General features: G+C 42.7%; 1 protein-coding gene across 5 annotated transcripts; it reads right to left on the bottom strand.

Annotated features, from left to right (window-relative positions):
- Positions 1 to 1,554: 1,554 nt before the first annotated feature.
- asxl1 (ASXL transcriptional regulator 1) lies at positions 1,555 to 18,425 on the bottom strand. Of its 5 annotated transcripts, none has more exons than XM_036590805.1 (13): positions 17,797 to 18,425; positions 13,068 to 13,150; positions 12,896 to 12,898; positions 12,445 to 12,562; positions 11,510 to 11,672; positions 9,786 to 9,859; positions 9,110 to 9,194; positions 8,399 to 8,518; positions 7,166 to 7,332; positions 6,954 to 7,050; positions 6,635 to 6,740; positions 5,617 to 6,544; positions 1,555 to 5,331 (listed from the first exon to the last, which is right to left on the bottom strand). In XM_036590805.1, the coding sequence occupies exons 1-13, from the start codon at positions 17,851 to 17,853 to the stop codon at positions 2,203 to 2,205; spliced, it is 5,130 nt and encodes a 1,709-aa protein (XP_036446698.1). In that variant the 5' UTR covers positions 17,854 to 18,425; the 3' UTR covers positions 1,555 to 2,202. The 5 variants fall into 5 exon arrangements, with proteins under 5 accessions (XP_036446698.1, XP_036446699.1, XP_036446700.1 ...); XM_036590806.1 differs by having other exon boundaries at positions 1,555 to 5,325; XM_036590807.1 differs by having other exon boundaries at positions 11,522 to 11,672.
- Positions 18,426 to 19,743: the final 1,318 nt, after the last annotated feature.

Below are 19,743 nucleotides of genomic sequence, written 5' to 3'. Positions count from 1 at the left end.
TGAGGGTATTATTACGATTTACAATATAATGATAATGTATTAAGAGAAGAGGAAAAAAACTCGCATTAGACTTGATTTCAGTGTCAATGGACAGTTACCTTTGGAAATTCTTTTTGGTCTAGGCCTAGGCTTAATCCAAGTCTGGAAACCCTCCCTATGAGACAATACATGTGCATACAATGTCATTTTTAATAATCTGTGGGTGTTCATACATTTTGGGGATTTCGGGTTTTAGGTCAGCTGTCTTTATTTATGGAATCCTTTTTTTCCCCTCTTGCTAATTGATCGGCCCTTTACCTAGCACATGAAATATGAAACGATAGCATTGTAACAGCCTTACTGTGACCGGTGAAACAGCTCACAGCTCAACCAGGAACACTCTTAAACAGCTGTGCAAACATCAAATAAGGCATGGGCTCAAAGACAGCACAATGAGACCTTGTAAAACCAGATACTCCGCAAAACAAAATAAAACAACAAAAAAACAAACAAAAGAACATCTTTAGTGAAATGGCAACTTGTTTAACAGAAGTGGTGAAGATCTTTGAAAGTGTCCATGATAACATTTTGTTTGTAATGTTCCACAACGGATGTAACAGTATAGAGCATCATATTGTTCCAACACCACTAGCATTTTAGCTTGTGTATAGAGTATTAGTTTGGAACACTATGCAAAGCTTTAGTTTTTAACACTGCAATAATGCTGAAAGCTTCAATAAACTGAAAATGGAAACATTAGCATTAAGGCACATTTTCAGCCACTCCTTTTTGCTGCATCAAAGAAAATCAGCAAATTAAGTTTTATGACTAAACATTTGGCAGGTTTGGTGACATTTCTCCAAAATAAGGGACAACTTGCATAATATGTTGTAACTACACAACATATCAGTGCATCATTGTACCGTCAAGCGTTTGAGCTTGGGGCTTATATTAGCTCGTGGCTAGAGTATTAAATTGTATCACTAAACAGCTTTTGTTTTAAACACTGCACTTTTATAAATGTTGATAATTAACTAAAATGAAAATGTTAACATAAGGCACCTAAGCCACTCACTTCTTGCTGTATCAAATAATTTAGCTTATTTAATTTGAGTATGTTAAATTATTTTACTTTTTGAATTTGCTGTAACAAATTGATTCAATTTTGCTAATTCCGTAGTAATGAATATCAGCATGTCTATGTGAGTGGTAATATGTTTTCAAAATAAAGGACGACTTGCATAAACAGCTGGACTGATGAATGCATGTACAGCATGCACATAATTCTTGATTGGTTAGTGCACTCACTGAGTAGTGTTATGTGAAACTAGAATAAAATGTTTGATTAAGCAATGTGCATAATACTTAAAACTCTAAGGCCAAATGCATGCTTTTGATCAATAAGAGATCTGTTATACAGTCCTATTACGCAGAAAAAGATGGGGCTTGGCAAAGTATGAAGACTTTTAGAACGTTAAGCGAACTGTAGAAAGAGATTCCCAAACAAATCAACACTAACTCAAAGTTTTTAGAAGCTTAGCATAAAACCATAAAAAAAGTAAATGTAAGAAGGAATCTGCTCAGTGTCAGCTTTATTAGATTAGAATACTGTGCTTAACCGCCAAGTACAGACTGGACTTCACTTTGGATAAGAAAATAAAAAAAGGAAAGGAAGCACTTACAAAATAACAAAAAGTAATCTGCTTGTTTAATGATTTAAAAAAATAATTCTTTGCAAGACAAGACGCACATAACTCTCCACTCTTTTTCAGAGAGATAAACGCAAACATGAACACCACCATTTTTACACTGAACTGATGACTGGTGTCAAGTAGATGAGGTAAATGTTTTGTGGGGGGGTGTAAAGAAAAGGCACAATCTACAATCAACCGTGCCATGTAAATTCACGTAATACCATTAATAATAATAATAATAATAATAATAATAATAATCAATAACCATAATACACATCATAACACCATCATAACAGCAATAGAAAAAATATGAAGCAAAAATACAGACTGAATTTCATCTTGCGGGGCATCTTCCAGCCCCATTGTTTTGCCTTGACCATCACCAAAACACTGGCCTGTATCCTACCTCTTGTTCTTTGCTCACTTGAGTCCAAAAGTTCCTCTGACCACAGGCCAAGAAGACAAAGTCTGTGGAGGCCAAGGCATTTGCTTTGACCTTTTAGGCTCAGTTTGGAGGTGCTGTAACACACTATCTGACCACCAGACAAGAAACACAGAGTTTGGAGGGGCCGATGCAGTCATCGTGGCAGAAGGCACCACACCCCTGGCACATGATCATGGCCTTGAGACGGCAGGAACACTTAAGGGCCACTTCCTCTGCAGCAGTGTCAGCAAATGCCTGGATGCTAAGCGTAGTGCCCTGGCCTCCAGCGCCCCCGACGCCAACACGTGGCCGTAGCTGCAGCACGCTATCTGCTATGCTGCGGGAGAAGCCACTACTGTCCACCACAGACACATTAGCTGTGTAGCTGAAGCCAGATGAGGACCCTCCAGTGCTTCCACTCAGTATACCTCCACTCTGCTGCAGCTTAGGAAGCTTTCCATACAGATGGTATGGGAGAGACGAGGCAGAGGTAGAGGAAGGAGAGGAAGAGGAGGAGGAGACTGGAGAGGCTGAGGAGTCTGTCTGGCGAGCGTAAGGATTTTTGCCTTGCTCTTTTTTCGCCATTCTTGCAAGAGACATTTCCATGTTAAGCAGTCCTTCCATTGCTCCCCCACTCCCTCCACCACTCACATAACTGTCCATGGAGCTCTGAGGCTCTTTTTTGGTTACTACAACAACAGAGCCATTGCCACTGATTGGAGCCTGTGAATTTTTGGTGAGAGCTTGCTGGCAGGAGGGGCGTGTAGAGACCTCGTTCTTCACAGTAGCTGCATGAGACAGCTGCTGCTGTTGCTGATAGGACTGAGGTTGGGGTTGTTGGGGTTTAGATGGACGCCAGCTGATCTTAACAGTAGGTACAACTTCAGATGGACAAAGGTCACCATGTGGAGGAGAAGGAGCATCAGGTGTGGTTCTGCACATGGGCTGGGGCAGATTATTAGAGTGCTGCTGAAAACCAGCTGGCCTTTCTGGAGTTACAGCCCGTGAAGGCTGAGCTGTGGAGTGCTCTTTGATAACAGCCGATTCCAGTGCTCCAGGAGCACTCTGAGAGTTCATGTCCATTGGATGCCTAGATGAAGAGGAGGTGGAGGGCAGCGAGGTAATGACCGGTACCGCACCAGGAGGTGCAGTGCCTCCTGGTTGCTGGGGAACGAACTGCTGAACAACTGTGCCACGGGAGCTGGCCTCCTCAAACAAGCAAGCCAATCGAGATTGTGCAGTGCCGGGTGGTGAGGGACCATACGTCCGACCAGGCCCTGGGGACACCCTAGCAGAAGGGGCTTTGTGTTGAAACTCTGGACCAACAGGTTCCGTAGGGCCTCCTGTCTCAGCTGGTCCTCTGAACCGGGGAGCCAGGTTCCTGAGATGTCCTCCAGGCTGTCGGCTAGGCGGCAGGCCTGACGGTGCCCCTGGGAGACGATTTATCTCCAGCTTACTTACTGAGTGTGGCTGGGGTAAGACTTTCTCCAAAGGCAGGCTGCCTTGAAGAAGTTGGGTAACCAGAGGGTTGTTAGCCTCTACAGATGACACAGGCCGAACAGAACTCTGAATTCTCTTGACAGTATGAACTGCAGCAGAGTTTTTTAACCCAGCATCATCTGCAGGCCCTCTGCTGAATGGTTTAGAATCATCCTCTGCTGGGATAAATGGCTTGCCACCGTTGCTGTTCTCATTCAGATTTTGGGCTCTGCTTTGGTCTCTCTCTCCCTGTGTGAGGTATGATTGCACATGGGCCTGGGTAAGAGCACCGGAATTTTGCTCTGGAGCATGGCGGATTGTGTGTTGCTTTTGGGGCTGAATTACTGGCTGGTTTGGCATGCCATTGGGGAAACGAGCCTGAATGACAGTTTGACTGTGGGAAGGGTTAGAGACATGGGCCTGAATAACTGGCTGCTGGTGCTGGGGAGGGCTCAAAGAGCATGAGGTAATTCGACTTTGTGTATGAATGACAGGCTGATTCTGGGACTTTGTATTCTGAGCCTGCATTCCATTATGGTCCATTGTTCTATGCCAGTCCACTGGGTCATCCTCTTGAGTTTCATTCTCAAAGTCTGACGCTGTCTCTGTGGAGTCACTGTGCATCCCATTATCGTCCTCTCTAGTCGTATCTGGTAGACAAGGGAGAGATGTTTCATAGCTTGTTCCATATTTACCATCAGCTTCAACCTCTCCATTTTTATGCTCCTGCAATATTCTCTCTCTAACTGCGCGTTCGTCCGAACCCTCTACAAAACCATTTCGGACTGTAACCTGAGTCTCTTTGGAGCCTTTAACATCGGAGCCATGCTGGATGACACCAGTAGCGCCAGAACGATGTTCACTCTGATTCTGGTTACCTTCCCAAGATTGAGATGACACTGCTAAGGTTCTGTTAACATCCACACCCTGAGCACCAAACCTAGGTAGTGAGTCAGGTATGGACGTGGGAACCAAATTTACTGCTTCACTGGGCACTGGTGTATAACTGGGAGTCACTGTTCTGCTGTCACTAGAATCTGCTTCTTCACCCCTGGCCTCTTGGTGACTGCTTACAGACTCTGGTTCACTTGGGGTAGGCACTGGAGTGTCTAAGGTCTGTTCAGAGGCTTTATCACTGGAGCAGGTAGCCACCTCCTCCACGCCACAGATTTCTTCCACCTGGTCCTGGGAGGCCGGACTGTCTGTCTCAGGTGGCGAGAGTGTGGGGGTTTTAGGTGACTCAGATGGCAGCACTGACGGGTTGGAGGATACAGAGGATGGAGATGGTACTGTTTGTGGGGTAGAAGCTTGGGTCTTCTCTGTAGTTTCTATATTGGATAGCTGTAGTTGTGCTCCAGACGAATGAGAGCTCGCAGGCGATTCCTGTTCCTCCACATCAACTCTTGCTGCTGCTCCTCCTCCTCCTCCTCGTCTTCCTCCTCCTCCTCCTCCTCCTCCTCCAGGTTCAACGGGACCCGGGTGCTCTCTCGAACGCCTCCCGCTGGAGCGATCCGGTATCCCAGTACCACCCCCCGGGCCGCCCCCCCCAGGCCCTGCCCCGTCCCCAGTGGCTGCAACAGCAGCAGCGGCTTCCCGCTGTGCACGGGCTTGCTGGGCACGGGCCTTGATGTCCGCCAGGGTGCGCGCCCCCGTCCCACTGCGCCGCGACCCCTCGTTGGGGGGCACGATGCGAGGACAGATTTGGTACGTTGGTGGCCCTTTGACCCAGGGCGGTTTGATCCGGGAGAGCTGAATCTAGGAAAAAAGTGAAAGAAGAAGGGGAAAGAAGAAGGGGGGGAAAAAGAGAGAAAAAAGAAGAAAGACAAAGAAGAACAGGAAAAAATAATGTCACTTTAGAAAAGCAATCAAAAAAGTCTACCCTCAATCAAAAGAATGATAACTATAAGGTCAAAACAGTGTAAAAGATACACACATTCCCCATATTATTACTGCTGATACAACTGACAAACTCCCCTGGAATCAAAAGATCTTTGCCAAAACTGGCAAACATTAAAGAAATTACAAACAAATCTATCATACCCGGATTGGCGGGACCTTGGGCTCCTCTGTTGTCGGCTGTGGCTTTTCTGAGTGCACACAGTCAACTGTGTTACGAAAGGACTGACGCTCATCCAGCCGCGCCCTTTTCTCGGGGAAGCTGGTGTAGGCCTGGGACTCGTCGGGTCTCCTCTTCTGATCCTTGAGCTGAATGGCGGGGCTGGCTGTAGCAGGACTTGCCGCTGGGCTGCTCTCCCTGCTACTGGCACCAGTGCCTGCTGTGCCAGTGGTGATGACTGAGGCTCCATCATCAAGCGGGTCGGTGGCAACAGCAACAGTTGAGGAGGAGGAGGAGGAGGAGGAGGATGACGATGAGTCGGAGCTGGTAGCAAAGGCACCCTGCCGATCAGAGGTGGAGGAGGGAGAGGAGGAAGGAGAAGACGAGGAAGATGTTGAGGAAGAGGATGAAGAAGGAGAGGAGGTTGAGGCAACGGCTGGCTCGACAACTTCAGGTAGCAGGCGGGTGGAAGCTTCGGGTTCGTCGCAGGTTGAGCTTGTAGAAGTGGGAGCTGGAGTGGATGCAGGGACAGGGGAAGGGGCTGCCTCTGGACAAATGGTTTCTGCAGTGGCTTCTGGTTCTGAATCTGCTGGAAGGACAATCTCTCCTTGGACCGCGGCTGTCTCTGGGACAGGTGACGCAGCTGTGGCTGTCAAATCTGAAGCAGCTTGGTCTTCCGCCTGTTCTGCTTCAACCACTGCCGCGGGAGCAGTCTTGCCAAGTGGACGCCGAGCCCTGCGTCTAAGGTCAGCACGGGAACGTCTTCTGATACGTCCCTCCCGCCGTCTCCTTCCAACACCTCTCCTCTTCGGTGTTGCCACAGCAGCAGTGTCAGCACCCAGGACGGCTTCAGCAACATCTCCTGCATCACTCATTGTGAGCTTCAATGCCTCCTCACGGGTCAAGCCAGATCTACAAGAAAACAATAGCAAAGCATTTTAGAACAAGTCATGATACATTTTCAGCATAAGAATATGCTAAAAATATGTCATTTAAACTTACTTTTGGCCATGGTACTCTTCAAAGAACTTCTCCTTCCATGCCTCCACTTTCTTTTCTTTCTCCATCTCTTGTCTAAAGCGAACCTGCATCTCATGTGTGAACTCACCTTCGAAAAAGAAGCAACATACCCATATTACTTCTAGCTTCTGACATGATTAGTGAATGCATTACTAAAAGTGCTCAGAAATACAATCTGGGCATTGTAAGTATTTGTCTTCCACAACTATTGTTTGAGTATGTAAATATGTAACAGTTCATGCAAGCCTCTAGAAGTAAATCTAAAAAAGGAACCATGTTCTTGTTTCAAGGTGATCCTCACCTTCAGCGAGTCTTTCTTTCCAGCTCTGAGAGGCATGTGTGAAGAACTCGTTATTCAGTGCTGAACTACTGAGTCGAGCCATACCATCAGGACCAACCTGATCAAGAAGAAGGGGACACAAAAAAGTCTTTCACTAACACAGCACTATTTCACCAATGTCAGAAATAAGTAAGACACTGCAGAGAGGGGCAGTCAGAGCATTAACCACACACCTGTCTGTCCACCTCTGGGAGAAGCTGGAGGAGCTGCTGCTGGGAGTGAGGAGGGAACGCTGCAAATGTGCGCATGTTGATTAGCGCACGGATGTTGGTGTTGACCAAGATTGAACCCGGGGTTTCAAAGTCTACTTCCACACCACCTCGATTCCTCTTCATGGGCCCTGAAAATTCAAACTTGGGATTAGTATACATGCACAAAACAATGAGGATAACTGAAAAAGCAAATATTTCACAATGACAAAACATGGCATTGTTTTAACAAGGGGACACTGCGGAGAGGAACAGCAGGCACCATTTTAATGCTTAAGGCCAAGTGCTTTCTTTCTGATAGTTTTCACATCATATAGCCACAGTGTTACAGAAAATATTCAGCAGATCTGGATTCTTCATAAATGTGTGTCAAGATTAATGGGTGCTAATATCCCATTCAACAAGACTCAAAACAGGCAATGAATCAAGATCTTCAATAAACTTAGGATATTTCAGTGCTTACATTGAGGTTACATTTAGAGCTATATTGTCTAACTACAGAAACATTTCATCATCAGAACAAAATACAGCAGCGTGAAGGTCCAACACTGCAAAATGATAAAGCAGCCAGTACATGCCCTGCATTCAATACACAGCCAACATAAATGGATTTAATTAGCACCAAACATAGCAGACAAGCACAAACATCAATAGGCAGAAGAATCTGCATTTACTAACATTGCAATCTGTCCACACACACCTCAGAAACAGTAAATCCAAAGGAAATGGGGGGAAAAAATGAAAAAAATGACAATTTCCCATTGTAACTGCTACCTGTCAAATTGTTATAAGGAAAAGATATATATAAAAGCATACCCCTGTTCAGTGACGCAAACTCTAGCTTCATTTTTTATCAACCTATAAATTTCACCCCATGGAAAACCTGGAAAGTGGGGCTGAATAGTTTACATCAAAGGTGTCCAGTCATATCCACAAAGGGTCTGTGTGGCTGCACATTTTCATTCCAACCAAGCAGAAGCACGCATGATCAGTTGTTTGAAGACTGAGACCAACTGCCTGAATCAGCTGTGCACTTGTTTCTTTGAAAAGAAAGCCTGCAACCACACTGGCACTTTGCAGACTGGACAACTCTGATTTACATGGATGGGACAGAAAAGTAGTAGATTAAGATGACTCCTGATTAAGATGAAAGCAGCAATGACCAATAAATGGATCCCTGGGTCTCCTCCTCTGTACCTGAGCGAAGGCCACGCATGCTCTTGAAGTGCTGGGGGCGTTTCCAGCCCAGCTCGGAGCGGGCTCGAAGTGTCGGGCCTGGACCCCCCCTAGACCCTTCCCTGCGCCTCCCCGCAGCTCCTGAGGGGACAGGTGGAGGGGAGGAGGGAGGCTGGTGAGACTCTGAGAATGAGTGAGTGTGGGAGGGGCAGCACAGGCAGAGAGGCCAGTGACCAGAGAGGCTGGAGCAGCAGGCAAAAAAGTGCTGGCTAGTGCGCACACACAAAGCCACAAGGACAGATGTCCCAGGCATGGAGATAGAGAGCAAGAAGGGTGAGTGGATATCTGGAGTGAAGGTGCAAACGCAAAGCAGAGGGTTCAGATATCCAGGGGACAGAGAGCAGGGCTGATGACCAGAAACACTGGTTTTTACGTAGGGAGCAAGCTACAAATAGTCAGTGCCTTCTGAGGAGATGCTGTTTTTAGTGTTAACCAACAGACATAAAAGAGGCTGCCAACAGGACAGAACTGTGGGGAAACTGCTCTTGAGAAGACTGCAGTATAAATGATTAAAGAGTGTTGGTGCGTAAAATTACGAACACTGTCAGACCACTCAGATATAGAGCATCCACAGTCAGGGGGAGTGGGCAAACAAACCACTGCAGAGTGGAAAAAGATGGGAGGAAAAGGAGGAAGAAAGAAGGGAGGGAAGGGCAAAGAAAAACCAGTAACCTGATGGTACGTGTTCGCCGTTGACCTTGAGTGGAGTAAGAACCACACGAGGCATCATCACAGCTTTCTTCCTTTGTCTCCCTGACTGCAAGAGTGACAAAAACAAACACATATTTACAAAAAAAGACAAACAAAAAATATTTAGTCCTTAAATGAACAGTCTTTGAGATATTTATGAAAACGATTTTGATGGTTGGCAAAAGCTACGAATACTTGAAGGACGTTTCTGGACTCAAATGTCCAAAATATCTACCAATACTATTCATCTATAATATGATCTATAATAAGCTATCAGATAGTCTCAACAAAATTCGTTCAACAGAAATTACAGGAGAAAAACCAATTAGCATTACAGGTAATTTTAACCAAATCACAAGCACAAGTCAAAATGGTATTACTCTTACTCTATTCTACTGGTCAACGCATCGACACACATTCATAGGAGCATTTTAACAGATCAATAATAGACACCAACCTTTGTGACTGCATGGATGGAAATCAAATCTAGGTGAAATCTGTGTTTAGTCGCTGCTGGAATGTTTTTGAAAAGCTTCAATTGTGAAAAAGGTTTCTCTTTGGTGAAAGTGATGGGAGGCATGAATATCCTGTATATGTCCTCCTGAATAAGGCATACCTGGTAATGAAAGTATCACATGACATAAGGCACTGGAAGTACCTGTGAGGATCGACTCAGTCGTGTCTGTGGCTCTGTGGAGCAGGAGGCACTGGAGGAAGTCTCGTCCACGGAGGCTAAAACATGAAGCAAAACCAGCAAAAAGAGCTTTTTGTTTCAGTTCTAAATTAATCAACCAAATATCACCTTAAAAGTAGGAATGCATCTAAATTTTGGCCACCGAAAATGGCACTTTCTGTTTTTGGCCAAAAGAGGGGATAAAAAGGGCAAAAATGTTGACAAGAAAAAAAAGAAACGAAGATTAAACAAAGCCTAAACACAAAGCATCAGAATCTACAACCTTAAATCATTTTCATGAAAATTCCTTCACTCTCCTGTACTGGTCAGCCCAGATGCATTCAAACAGTTTGAGTGGTAGCACATCAACCATGATTATGTCAACCATGTGGCACTAATATACTGTTGCTACAAAGAACATTAGACAAGCAGTTTGTAAAATCACTGTTCATTCTGAGAATCAAGATAGGATACAGTGCCCAAGAAGTTCTCAAACAGATTTCATATTACTTGAAAACAACATCCCACTCAATATGCAGAAAACAGAAAAACAACCAAAGCAGAAAGGAAAGTCCCTGAGAGCACGACAATGCCATCTGTAGCCAGTTCTTGAAATTACCCAACAAAACAAAACCCGAACAAATGACACTGACAGAGTGTGAGGTATATGCACATAAATAATTAAAATTTACTGTCTTGAACGACCAACTGTTCTCGGTTGCTGAGGATGCTGGATTTCATGGCACATGCTATAGTCTACATACTGTAACAATTTGTTATTTTAAGTAAAGTTCAGTTTTTTTTTTTTTCAGCTTTTCTCGGTTTCAGCTTTCGGTCCCCACATCCTGAATTTTGGTTTCAGTCAAGGATTTTCATTTTGGTGCATCACTACTTATCAGAGTAGCTCACTGCTTGCAATATATATAGCAATATCTGTGTCCCTTAAAAAAATGCTATACTGCCACTTCATTCAACAATAAAACAAGCCAATAAAAAAATTAAATCACCACCTCAGTCAACACCTTACAGCAAAATGATAGATACTGTGCACAACAAATGCTCACAGACCAGGAAGCAGGAAGATCAGAGCATGTGGCACTGTGATAAATCATACCACAGCAACATCATTCAGACAGATATGAAAACAAAAACTTGCAAATACATAACTAGAACAGTTAATAGCGCCAAGTCTAATAGTTAATGCTCAGATTTGGGTACATGTTTTTAAATTACATTTTGTCCCTCTAAGTTACATGCAAGTCATTTCTGTAATTCAGCTCCAAATGTCCCCTTTAGAGAGCAGTCTCTCCTCCTCTTTCTCACAACTAAATACACATGTTCTAAACCACTCTCATCTAGGTCACTGCTGGGTGTCATGTGCTGCTGCAGTATCCATGGCAACCCACACATCCTCAGAAATAAATAAAAAAAAATAAATTAAATAAATAAAAATCAATGTTTCCCCAGCACCCTCTGTTCTCAAAGCTAAAAGCACCTGATGTTAATCATCATTTTGATCGTTTTAATGCATTGTATTTCGAGACTTTTTGTATGGAAGGATTTGTGTTTTTCATTTGGGTTTCATAAGCACCCATTACCTATTCAGCCACAGCTCAAGTGGCTAAATGAAGCAATGGTGGGGAAAAAAGAAGAAAAAAAGGCTTACACTGAATAAGGACAAATGAACCAATCAGCAGAGTTTTACACACCATCATTCTCACCACTAGCAGCGGCGGTCTCTGTGGAGTCACAACTCTCCTGCTCCACCCCCTCAGCTGCCCCGACTGAGCCTGTGGTTGAAGCTGTGGATGCACCAGTTGGGTCACTGGTCTCAGATGCTGTTGGGTTCTTTGTCCACTGGAGGGCATTTTTCTGGGTGTAAGAGATAGCAGAGATGAGCAAGAACAGAGTACCAACAGCTGGTATGTACAAGACTAATACAATACAACAACTTCATAACTGATAACACTACGACAATATATTGTTTGTTAAACGTTCTTGGCATACTGGCCTTCGCAGTACTAATATGACAGAATGCTGCAATGTGCTCATCCATCTAACCAACCACAATGTTTTTAAATGTGTGATGTGAGCTCCTAACCAATTATAGCTCAAGAGAAGTCTTTCTGTGCATGTTCTGCTGAAGGCATTCATGCAATCCGCACAAGCACGCACACGCACAAGCACACACACACACACACACACACACACACACACTATATGTGACAGGAGAATTAACAATGAACATTGACCAAGAAATGCTTAAATGAGTCTACACATTATGCAGTTAAAATTCATGCTTGGGGAAAAAGAGACTTCTCCCCCATATTTATATATATCCATATATATCCATATAACAACTCCTGGTAAAATGTTAGATGATCAACTTTATGAAGCTAAAATACACATGGGACACTTTCCATGCATTTTCTCAATCAGCTACCCTTGGAGAAGATCACCTAGCTTACGGCCCTCTGTTTTTTTTTTTTTTGGTTTGCAACCACCGCATCAGAGAATTACATTAATGTACTGCAAGGTACTGTAACATAAGTGCAATATTAATATTTTGTTCACACTGTACAGCCCTACAGAGAACTGAGCGAGTGAAGGTACGTGGGAGGGAGAGCGAGTGCATCTTTTCTACCTTTAGGGTGAAGAGGCTCATCCTTCCTGGCAGCTTGAAGAAGATGCTGTTCTTAACTCTGTCTCCTCTCACCTGGGAGTGGAGCATGGTGACCAGGCAGGCCAGCGGGGCAGTGCCACTGTGTGATAGAGAGAAAAGTCAGTTTTGATATATATAACAGCATAGCGAAACGAGTTAACGCAGAAGCAGGTGATGACAGTAAAACAATTTAGTCCATGAAATACTCAAGTCTTTTTCACCCTAATCTCCATCTCTACTGCATCAGTAGGCCACAGTCGATGACCATGGACAATTATGTGCTTAGAAAAGAAGCAAAAACCCGTTGACCCAAAAAACACCCTTATAATAGAAGCAAATGGGCAGTTGCCTCAGCACATGCCTATGGCAGAGATTAGGATGGAAACCACAGGAGTATTCCCTTTAAAAACTTCCATAATTCACAGTACCTTACCTTCTATTTCCACAGACGGTGGTAGGTGATGCAAACAAAAAGTGAAGAGAGAGTAGAAAAGGAAAGAGTCAGTCAATCTATTTATTATGAAAGTAGAACACAGATAACATAATGCAGGTCTATAAATATCTGGGAACATTTGTCTGTACTAAGTTGCACATTAAGAACAAACCTCATTTCTTTGAGTCCCTTCGTCTGGATGACGTGAAGGATCTGTTTAGGTGTCATGGGGGCATCAGAGAAGTTTTCAAGAACCTTTACGGAGGGAAGGAGACAGGAAAAGGAGAAGCACACTTCACTGGCAGAATATACATAGGCTCACACTGCAGAACACGCTTACCCTAACCACATACGTCAGCTCTAAATCGAGACCTGGTTCTTGTTGGCAGTAGCAACTGGCAACATGCTATTCCTCTAATAGCTGTCTCACATTCAGCTGTGTATTCGGCACTCACGCTGAACTAAAACTAGGAGTTGCATATTTGTTCTTTTCTTTGTTATTACATGCATGCACACTTTTTCCTGGCTGTTAATCTAAGGCAAAAACCAACACATCCACTGCTAAGCAGATGAATGTCACACATACTAGTCTGACAATATGAAAGTATGGTATTACGCATACTGTCTATACATTCATGGCCAAATTTTGTCTCTGTCTAATCATTTGGCTAACTGCATTTACCTGCCTGAAACTGCTAGTTATGAGATATTTAATTTAACACAACTTAAAAAAAACAAAACAATTAAAATTCTTACAATTCTTACATTCTCACAGTCATTATAAGGCCATGTTCAGCATTCTGAACATTCTCCAAAACTGGGAACTATTTTTACTCAAATCACTTTGTGTATCACAAAAAAAGAGGAAACCCACACCAGCAGGATCTCACAACAATGCCTACATTTGTAGTTATGAATTTTATGCACATTAAGTAAAATGAAATGTTTTCTATTATAAATTGTGTGCATGTGATAATTTGATTAATTTTACAACATATTTACTAGATTACTAAAAATAATCAACAGTGACAGACCTAATATACTTGTCCAATTTCCTGCTTCATAATTATAATGGGAAAAGCAACTATTCAGTGTGCTACACTGAATTTGAAACCAAAGGCACTGTTACAGGAAATGGAATGGAAAGCAATGTTGCGCAGCATAAAGACCCATAGACACACTTACATGGTATGTCAGCAACAAAAACTACAGGAAAAAACATGAAACCCCAAAAAAGCTGAAAACACAACAAAGAAGAAGGAAATGTTGCAATTCTTGGTATCAGCCTGCAAACTACACAAAATCACAGTTCATTCACTCAGGAAAAAGACCCCAGCACGTTTATTATACACTAACAACTTAACACACTGAAATGCATTAGTAAAATGTGTTATTATTAAGTCTAAGTTGCAACAGATGAATGAACAGACATTATGCACCAAATAAGAGACAAGGATTTAAAACAGGCTAACAATGAATCTCACATGGAGGTCATTTTTGTTTCGGGCTGTTTTTAAAGCATTTTTGCCATTCTGTGGCTGCTGTACAAGGTAAAAGCAAATGTCAAAATGAAGAATCAGAGGACCCAGGCAGAAGTAAAGAATATCTAGGTCATACAAACAAAAATATTTGGGACTGTTTGTGATATTGAACAATGCTCAGTCATGAGACATCAAACCAAAAAGGAAAAGTGTAACAATCACAGTAAATCTGCCAAATTTTCAGGCTGAGAACAAAGGCCTAAACCTTCTGGAGGAGTCTGAACAGCATGCCTCCGTTTCGTGAAGTGGTTGTAATGCCTCTATGCCTCTGAAGTGCTGTTTGTCATTACAAACATGCAGTCCCTTTCCACGGAATGAATTTTAGCAGTGGTTAAGGGGGGGGGGGGTGCCCCACCCAGATCCTGCCATGCGACGACAAACACACACCCCGCATCTGCACTAATGAGGACAAAATGTTCTTTGATAAAGCAATAAAAGGAAAAAGCATTGTAGGTTTTCTAAATGACAAAGACTGGGTCTACTACTATCATGAGATTGTGGAGTATTGTGAAGTGTGCCACTACTAGGCAGTACATATATACACATACAAGCCAGTCATACAACTTTACATTACAGAAACACCACAACGGGTAGACAACGTGCTCCACTGCCAACAGTGTTTGATTAAAAACATGTGTATGGTTTGACCAGGCTAGATCTGGTTCTCCAAACTGTCACTGCAGAGCCCTGCTTATTGCATTGTTGACTGAATTCAAACAGCCATTAGAAACTGTATCTATAGCTGGATTTCCAGCCACTTACTTTTAGGTGTGTTTTAACACATCGTATAAAAATGACTTGATGGGAACTGCATGTATCAAACAAGATTACGATCACTAAAAGTGGATAAGATTGTGCTGCAAAAAAGTGACAAAATTACTATGGAAATGTATCTGCCAAAAAAAATTATTTATAAATAAATAAATAAATAAATAAATAAAATATATATATATATATATATATATACACACACACATACACACACACAACAGAATGAAGCCATATGACTGATCAGGTGAATGTGAAGTCTGGCCATAGCAGCAGGTACCAGTGGAGTAACAGAGGAATTAAAAAGCACCTGTATCTTATCAAACAGGAAAATAAAACTGTGATTTTAGATGATAAACAGATATAAGGCGTTTATACCTGATCTTGAGCCATTTTATTATGCCAGTGCTTTTTATGAACATGATGTGTGACGTCTATAAATGTTTTTGAGTTTAGCCGAGCACTACAGCTACACTGCTTTACACGCTGAGTAGATGTGTGTACTGTTTGAACTAAAATGTGAACCTGTAGTTTTGCACGCTTTATTCTCCTCATTTCCTACACGTGAAAGGAAGAGACAGTGTACTAACCCTGCATCCGCTTTAGAGTGTTGGATTTTCTGCTGGGTGGGATCATTTTCTGGTGCCTCACAAACCAGCTGATACCTGCCACCTGAATCACTACAGCACATAACACGCCAGCTCTTTAAGAGGTTTTCTTGTACTGTTTGCCCTCAGTGTTGAACTCCTCCTACATGATAGCATTCCAATCAAATGTATTTGTTGAAAAAAGGTAAAGCTATGAAGTAAGACTACAGTTTTAAAATTAAAAGGTTACTAAACTGTTCTTGACTGATGTACTGTTCCAGAATAAAAACCCTTTAACAGATAAAGAACTTTCACATCATGTGAAGTTCTGTAAATGTTAAAAAGGTTCTTAAAGCACACATTTAATTTCCATAACAGTTCTACAAAGATCCATCCACTCAATGATGAGAAGTGGTTCTCTTAAAGCGCTGCTCCAAATATACCCTTTTTGGCACTTTTATTTTTAAAAGTTTACTGGTCACCAGCACTTACGCTTTCCTTTATGGCCCATTCTACTAACGAAACCTAAAGATTCTCAACAGGGACAAAATGTGGGGAAGCAGTCAAACACTAGTGCTGCACCCCACCCTAAACGGTAACCCTAGAGCCGCAGCAGCAAACGCCACAAGATAACACCAGCTGTGCCGACACGATGTGGCTTTAGATTTCAGACTTAAGTCAGCTCATGCTACAAAACCAACTGCAACGGAGTTCAGTCATTTCTGACATTCTGGAGGGATTGTACCTCACTGCTCGGGAAGATACAGAGGCTAAACATAACGATGTGAAAAAGAAAAAGTTCTCAGCGAAGGGCTAGTAAACAGGGTTAAAGCGATTCAAATTGAAAGTTGAAATAAATCTATTTCTAACAAACCAGAGCAAGATCAAGAGAGGTTAAACAGTCTAACAAAGGTTAAAAAAATCCTCCAATCTTCAGTGACCTAGCTAAAAGATTTCTGCCACCCAATATTTGGAAAGCTTCTGAAACAGGAAGCACGTCTCCTCCAGATCCTGATGTCATTAGGTCTCTTTTAACCTGCAACAGTAATGCAAGTTATTGCATGTAGCTGCTGTTTTGTCAGCTGCAGTCCTGCGGCTTTGACTAAGAATTATTTGAATGGAAATTTAGGCCATTGCTCCAAAAAAAGCTTAGCTTTGCTGACAGATGAGCAGAGTAACAGACATAACAGGATTTCCTCTAAATCAATCTGAGACCTATGAACAACACTGCACATCTAATGTGCATTTAATTTGTAGAATTCAGTGTATGCATGTTTAGGTAATGTGCCAGTAGAAAAAGGCTTTCCACGCTCATTTAAATAAAACAAAATGTGTGAGGGGGCATCTGCTGCAACAGCACAGTTAATCTCTTTCAGCCTTTGCAGTGAAGTAAATTTCCTTGATACGAAAGAACCACAAATCTACGTGCTTGAAGCTGACGACACGCATTTTTCACACATGTACGGACTGTGCAACGTCTTATTTCCCTCCTGCACACTGCGTTAAGCTGAAGCTAAGAAAGACATACTGCGTAGCACCTTAGCATGTGGAAATAAACGGCCTGCAGCAAATGACACATTTTACGGTTGAAACTGTCGATTTTCGTTTTTTTAATGAGCTTTGGTGCAACCAATGGCTACATATTGTTACTAGCTGTATACGTTGTTTAGCATTAGCAAGCTAGCTATTTACTAGTCTTGCAAACAAAGGGTCAAACGACTAGCAGTGCTAACGCTGCTAAGCTACAAGTTGTGTCATTTCATTCACGTGCAGGCCAAAAGAGAGCTACATAAGCTTATTTTAACCGCGTGGCTTTTGTTTTTATTAAAAAAGCCGTTAATATGCCAAGGGCTGTGGGTTATAATACGATGCGGCGTGCGAGCACTCCCTCTGCGGGAACAGCCCGAGCGTCCGCCGCAGAAGCTTTGTCCGCTCCTCCGTGCCGAGATAAACCACAAATATTATATTTTCTACCACAATAATGTACGAATATGGTTTAGCTTACCATACGGGCGGCCTCTGCCCACGTGCGCTCCTTCTTTCTCTTCTGTTTGTCCTTCATTTCCTCGGTCTTGGTCTTGCCGATGCGTCTGCTTGCTCGCTGCAGCCTTGCCCGAGTCGAGTCGGCGGATATGAAAACGTGTGAGCTAGCACGGCAGGCTAAGCGAGCTTGTTGCAGTACCAGTAGTCTCCCTCTCTCTCTCCGTATGTCCGCCTTCGCTCAGATGGAAAACCTACGTTATTCTCCCACCGCGAGGCTCGTTTAAACGTTAAGGAATCGTTCCGTGCCAAAAAAACGAAACTGAACCCCCTTAAATGGCTCTGTTGCTGCTAGCTGCCGCCTTAAACAGCGCCAGTCTTTTGTACGCTTCCCCCGCAGCTAACCAGTAAACACGCACAGGGCGCAAACCGAGCAGCACAGAGCAGCGCGTCGGGCATTACTGCAGGACAATAATCATAAAAAAATCCACCCTCGCTTAGGAACGCAAGGAGAAGAGGACACAACAACGAGGTCAAAGGTCAAGCTCACACTGCAGGAATGCAACACAAAACAACTCTCTCCCCATCCCCCTCTTTACTCGCTTTTTTCTCTCTCTTCAGCCAGCACTACACACAGCAGCCTTGGTGACGTCACACGCGGCAACGGGGACCCGCCCATTATTATGCATACCAATTCAGCATCACTCAGTGAAGCACTAAGGGCGGTTATAACAACACAGTTCAGAAGTCACGTTAAGATAAACGGTGAAATTTGTGCTCATGACACGTTTTTCTTCCATTAAAGGTGATCACAAAGATATGTTTGGTGCTACCAACAGAGCGCAGTGCACTTCCCATTTTTTCTTTCAAAATAAAAGCTCCTGCCTTTCATCCATTCCCTGTTGCGTTTCACTCAGGGTTCACCTGTTTAGAGTGAATTTCCATTTAAAACATCTGTAAAATTAAATAGTTGATATGTAAGCAAAGTCATTCTGATGTGAAATGCTCAGTTCTAGAGAAATTTGCCAAATCATAATTGTTCACAGCGGTAGGAATGGGAAACAGACATTTGAAGTATTTTGCAGCTCTTAAAGCTCCTGGGACGAGACATTGTTTTATAATACTTTTGAAGTAATGTTTTGTTCTTAAATGTATATTGTATAAATGCATTAATCCTTTTTTTTTCAGATTTCTGACCATTTATAACCAGGGTGACAGCTGTCATGTTAAGACGTAAAAAATTCTATACAACCCTTTTTTTGAGAATATATGAATTCATATGAATTCATATCTACGCAATAACCTGATAGTTTGATGTTTTGCACTTCTATGCCCTGTCTATGGAAACGATGGAAGGTCATTTTCTGCTCCATATCTTACTTTAGAAGCATGTATTTCACAGAAATAGTAAAACTATTGGATTATTCAGTGAAAGCTCCCGTTGTGCAATAAACGCATAAAGTGAATTTGTGAATTTGAATTAAATTGCTTTCAGATGCACAAATGGCTTGCTTGTATGAGGCTTTTATTTTGAAATGTATTGACGGGAAACTAGCCAGAGATGCCTAGTGCCTACTTCACCGCGTAGTGATGCAGGTGGATAGTAACGGTTCTGGCTGAAACCAAAAACCGACCACAACAGCAATAAGCACATTTAAAAATGATTAAATAGTAAAGAAAAGAAAATAATAGAGAAATGTCCGCGTTGTAAGCGCATTTTGAGACACAGATACCAGCACCTTGTTCTGAACAAAGATGCCTAAAAGTTGCTACTTACTAGTTACTTCCAGCAGTTAAGTATTAACATCTATTCCATTATGGTGTAACTAGATTTCGTAAGCCACCATTTGTCTCTTTGTTGTCCGAAAGTAAAAGAATTAAGGATTAAATGTGAAGTACTAACATGCACTTGATCATAAATATAACATACTCTGAAATGCTCAAATCCATTAAACGTGTGCTACCCAGCTAT

This window comes from Colossoma macropomum, unplaced genomic scaffold, assembly GCF_904425465.1.
Source record: "Colossoma macropomum unplaced genomic scaffold, Colossoma_macropomum, whole genome shotgun sequence".
NCBI lineage: Eukaryota > Metazoa > Chordata > Actinopteri > Characiformes > Serrasalmidae > Colossoma > Colossoma macropomum.
This window is presented reverse-complemented; position numbering and strand designations above follow the sequence as displayed.

Bases quoted from the DNA above. Each gene is read 5' to 3' on its own strand.
- asxl1 (XM_036590805.1), bottom strand. From the start codon at position 17,853: ATGAAGGACAAACAGAAGAGAAAGAAGGAGCGCACGTGGGCAGAGGCC. The intron at 13,151-17,796 runs GTAAGCTAAACC...CCCTCCGTAAAG, and splicing joins GGGCAGAGGCCGCCCGTATG to GTTCTTGAAAACTTCTCTGA. The intron at 6,545-6,634 runs GTAAGTTTAAAT...GTTTTCTTGTAG, and splicing joins GAAGAGTACCATGGCCAAAA to ATCTGGCTTGACCCGTGAGG.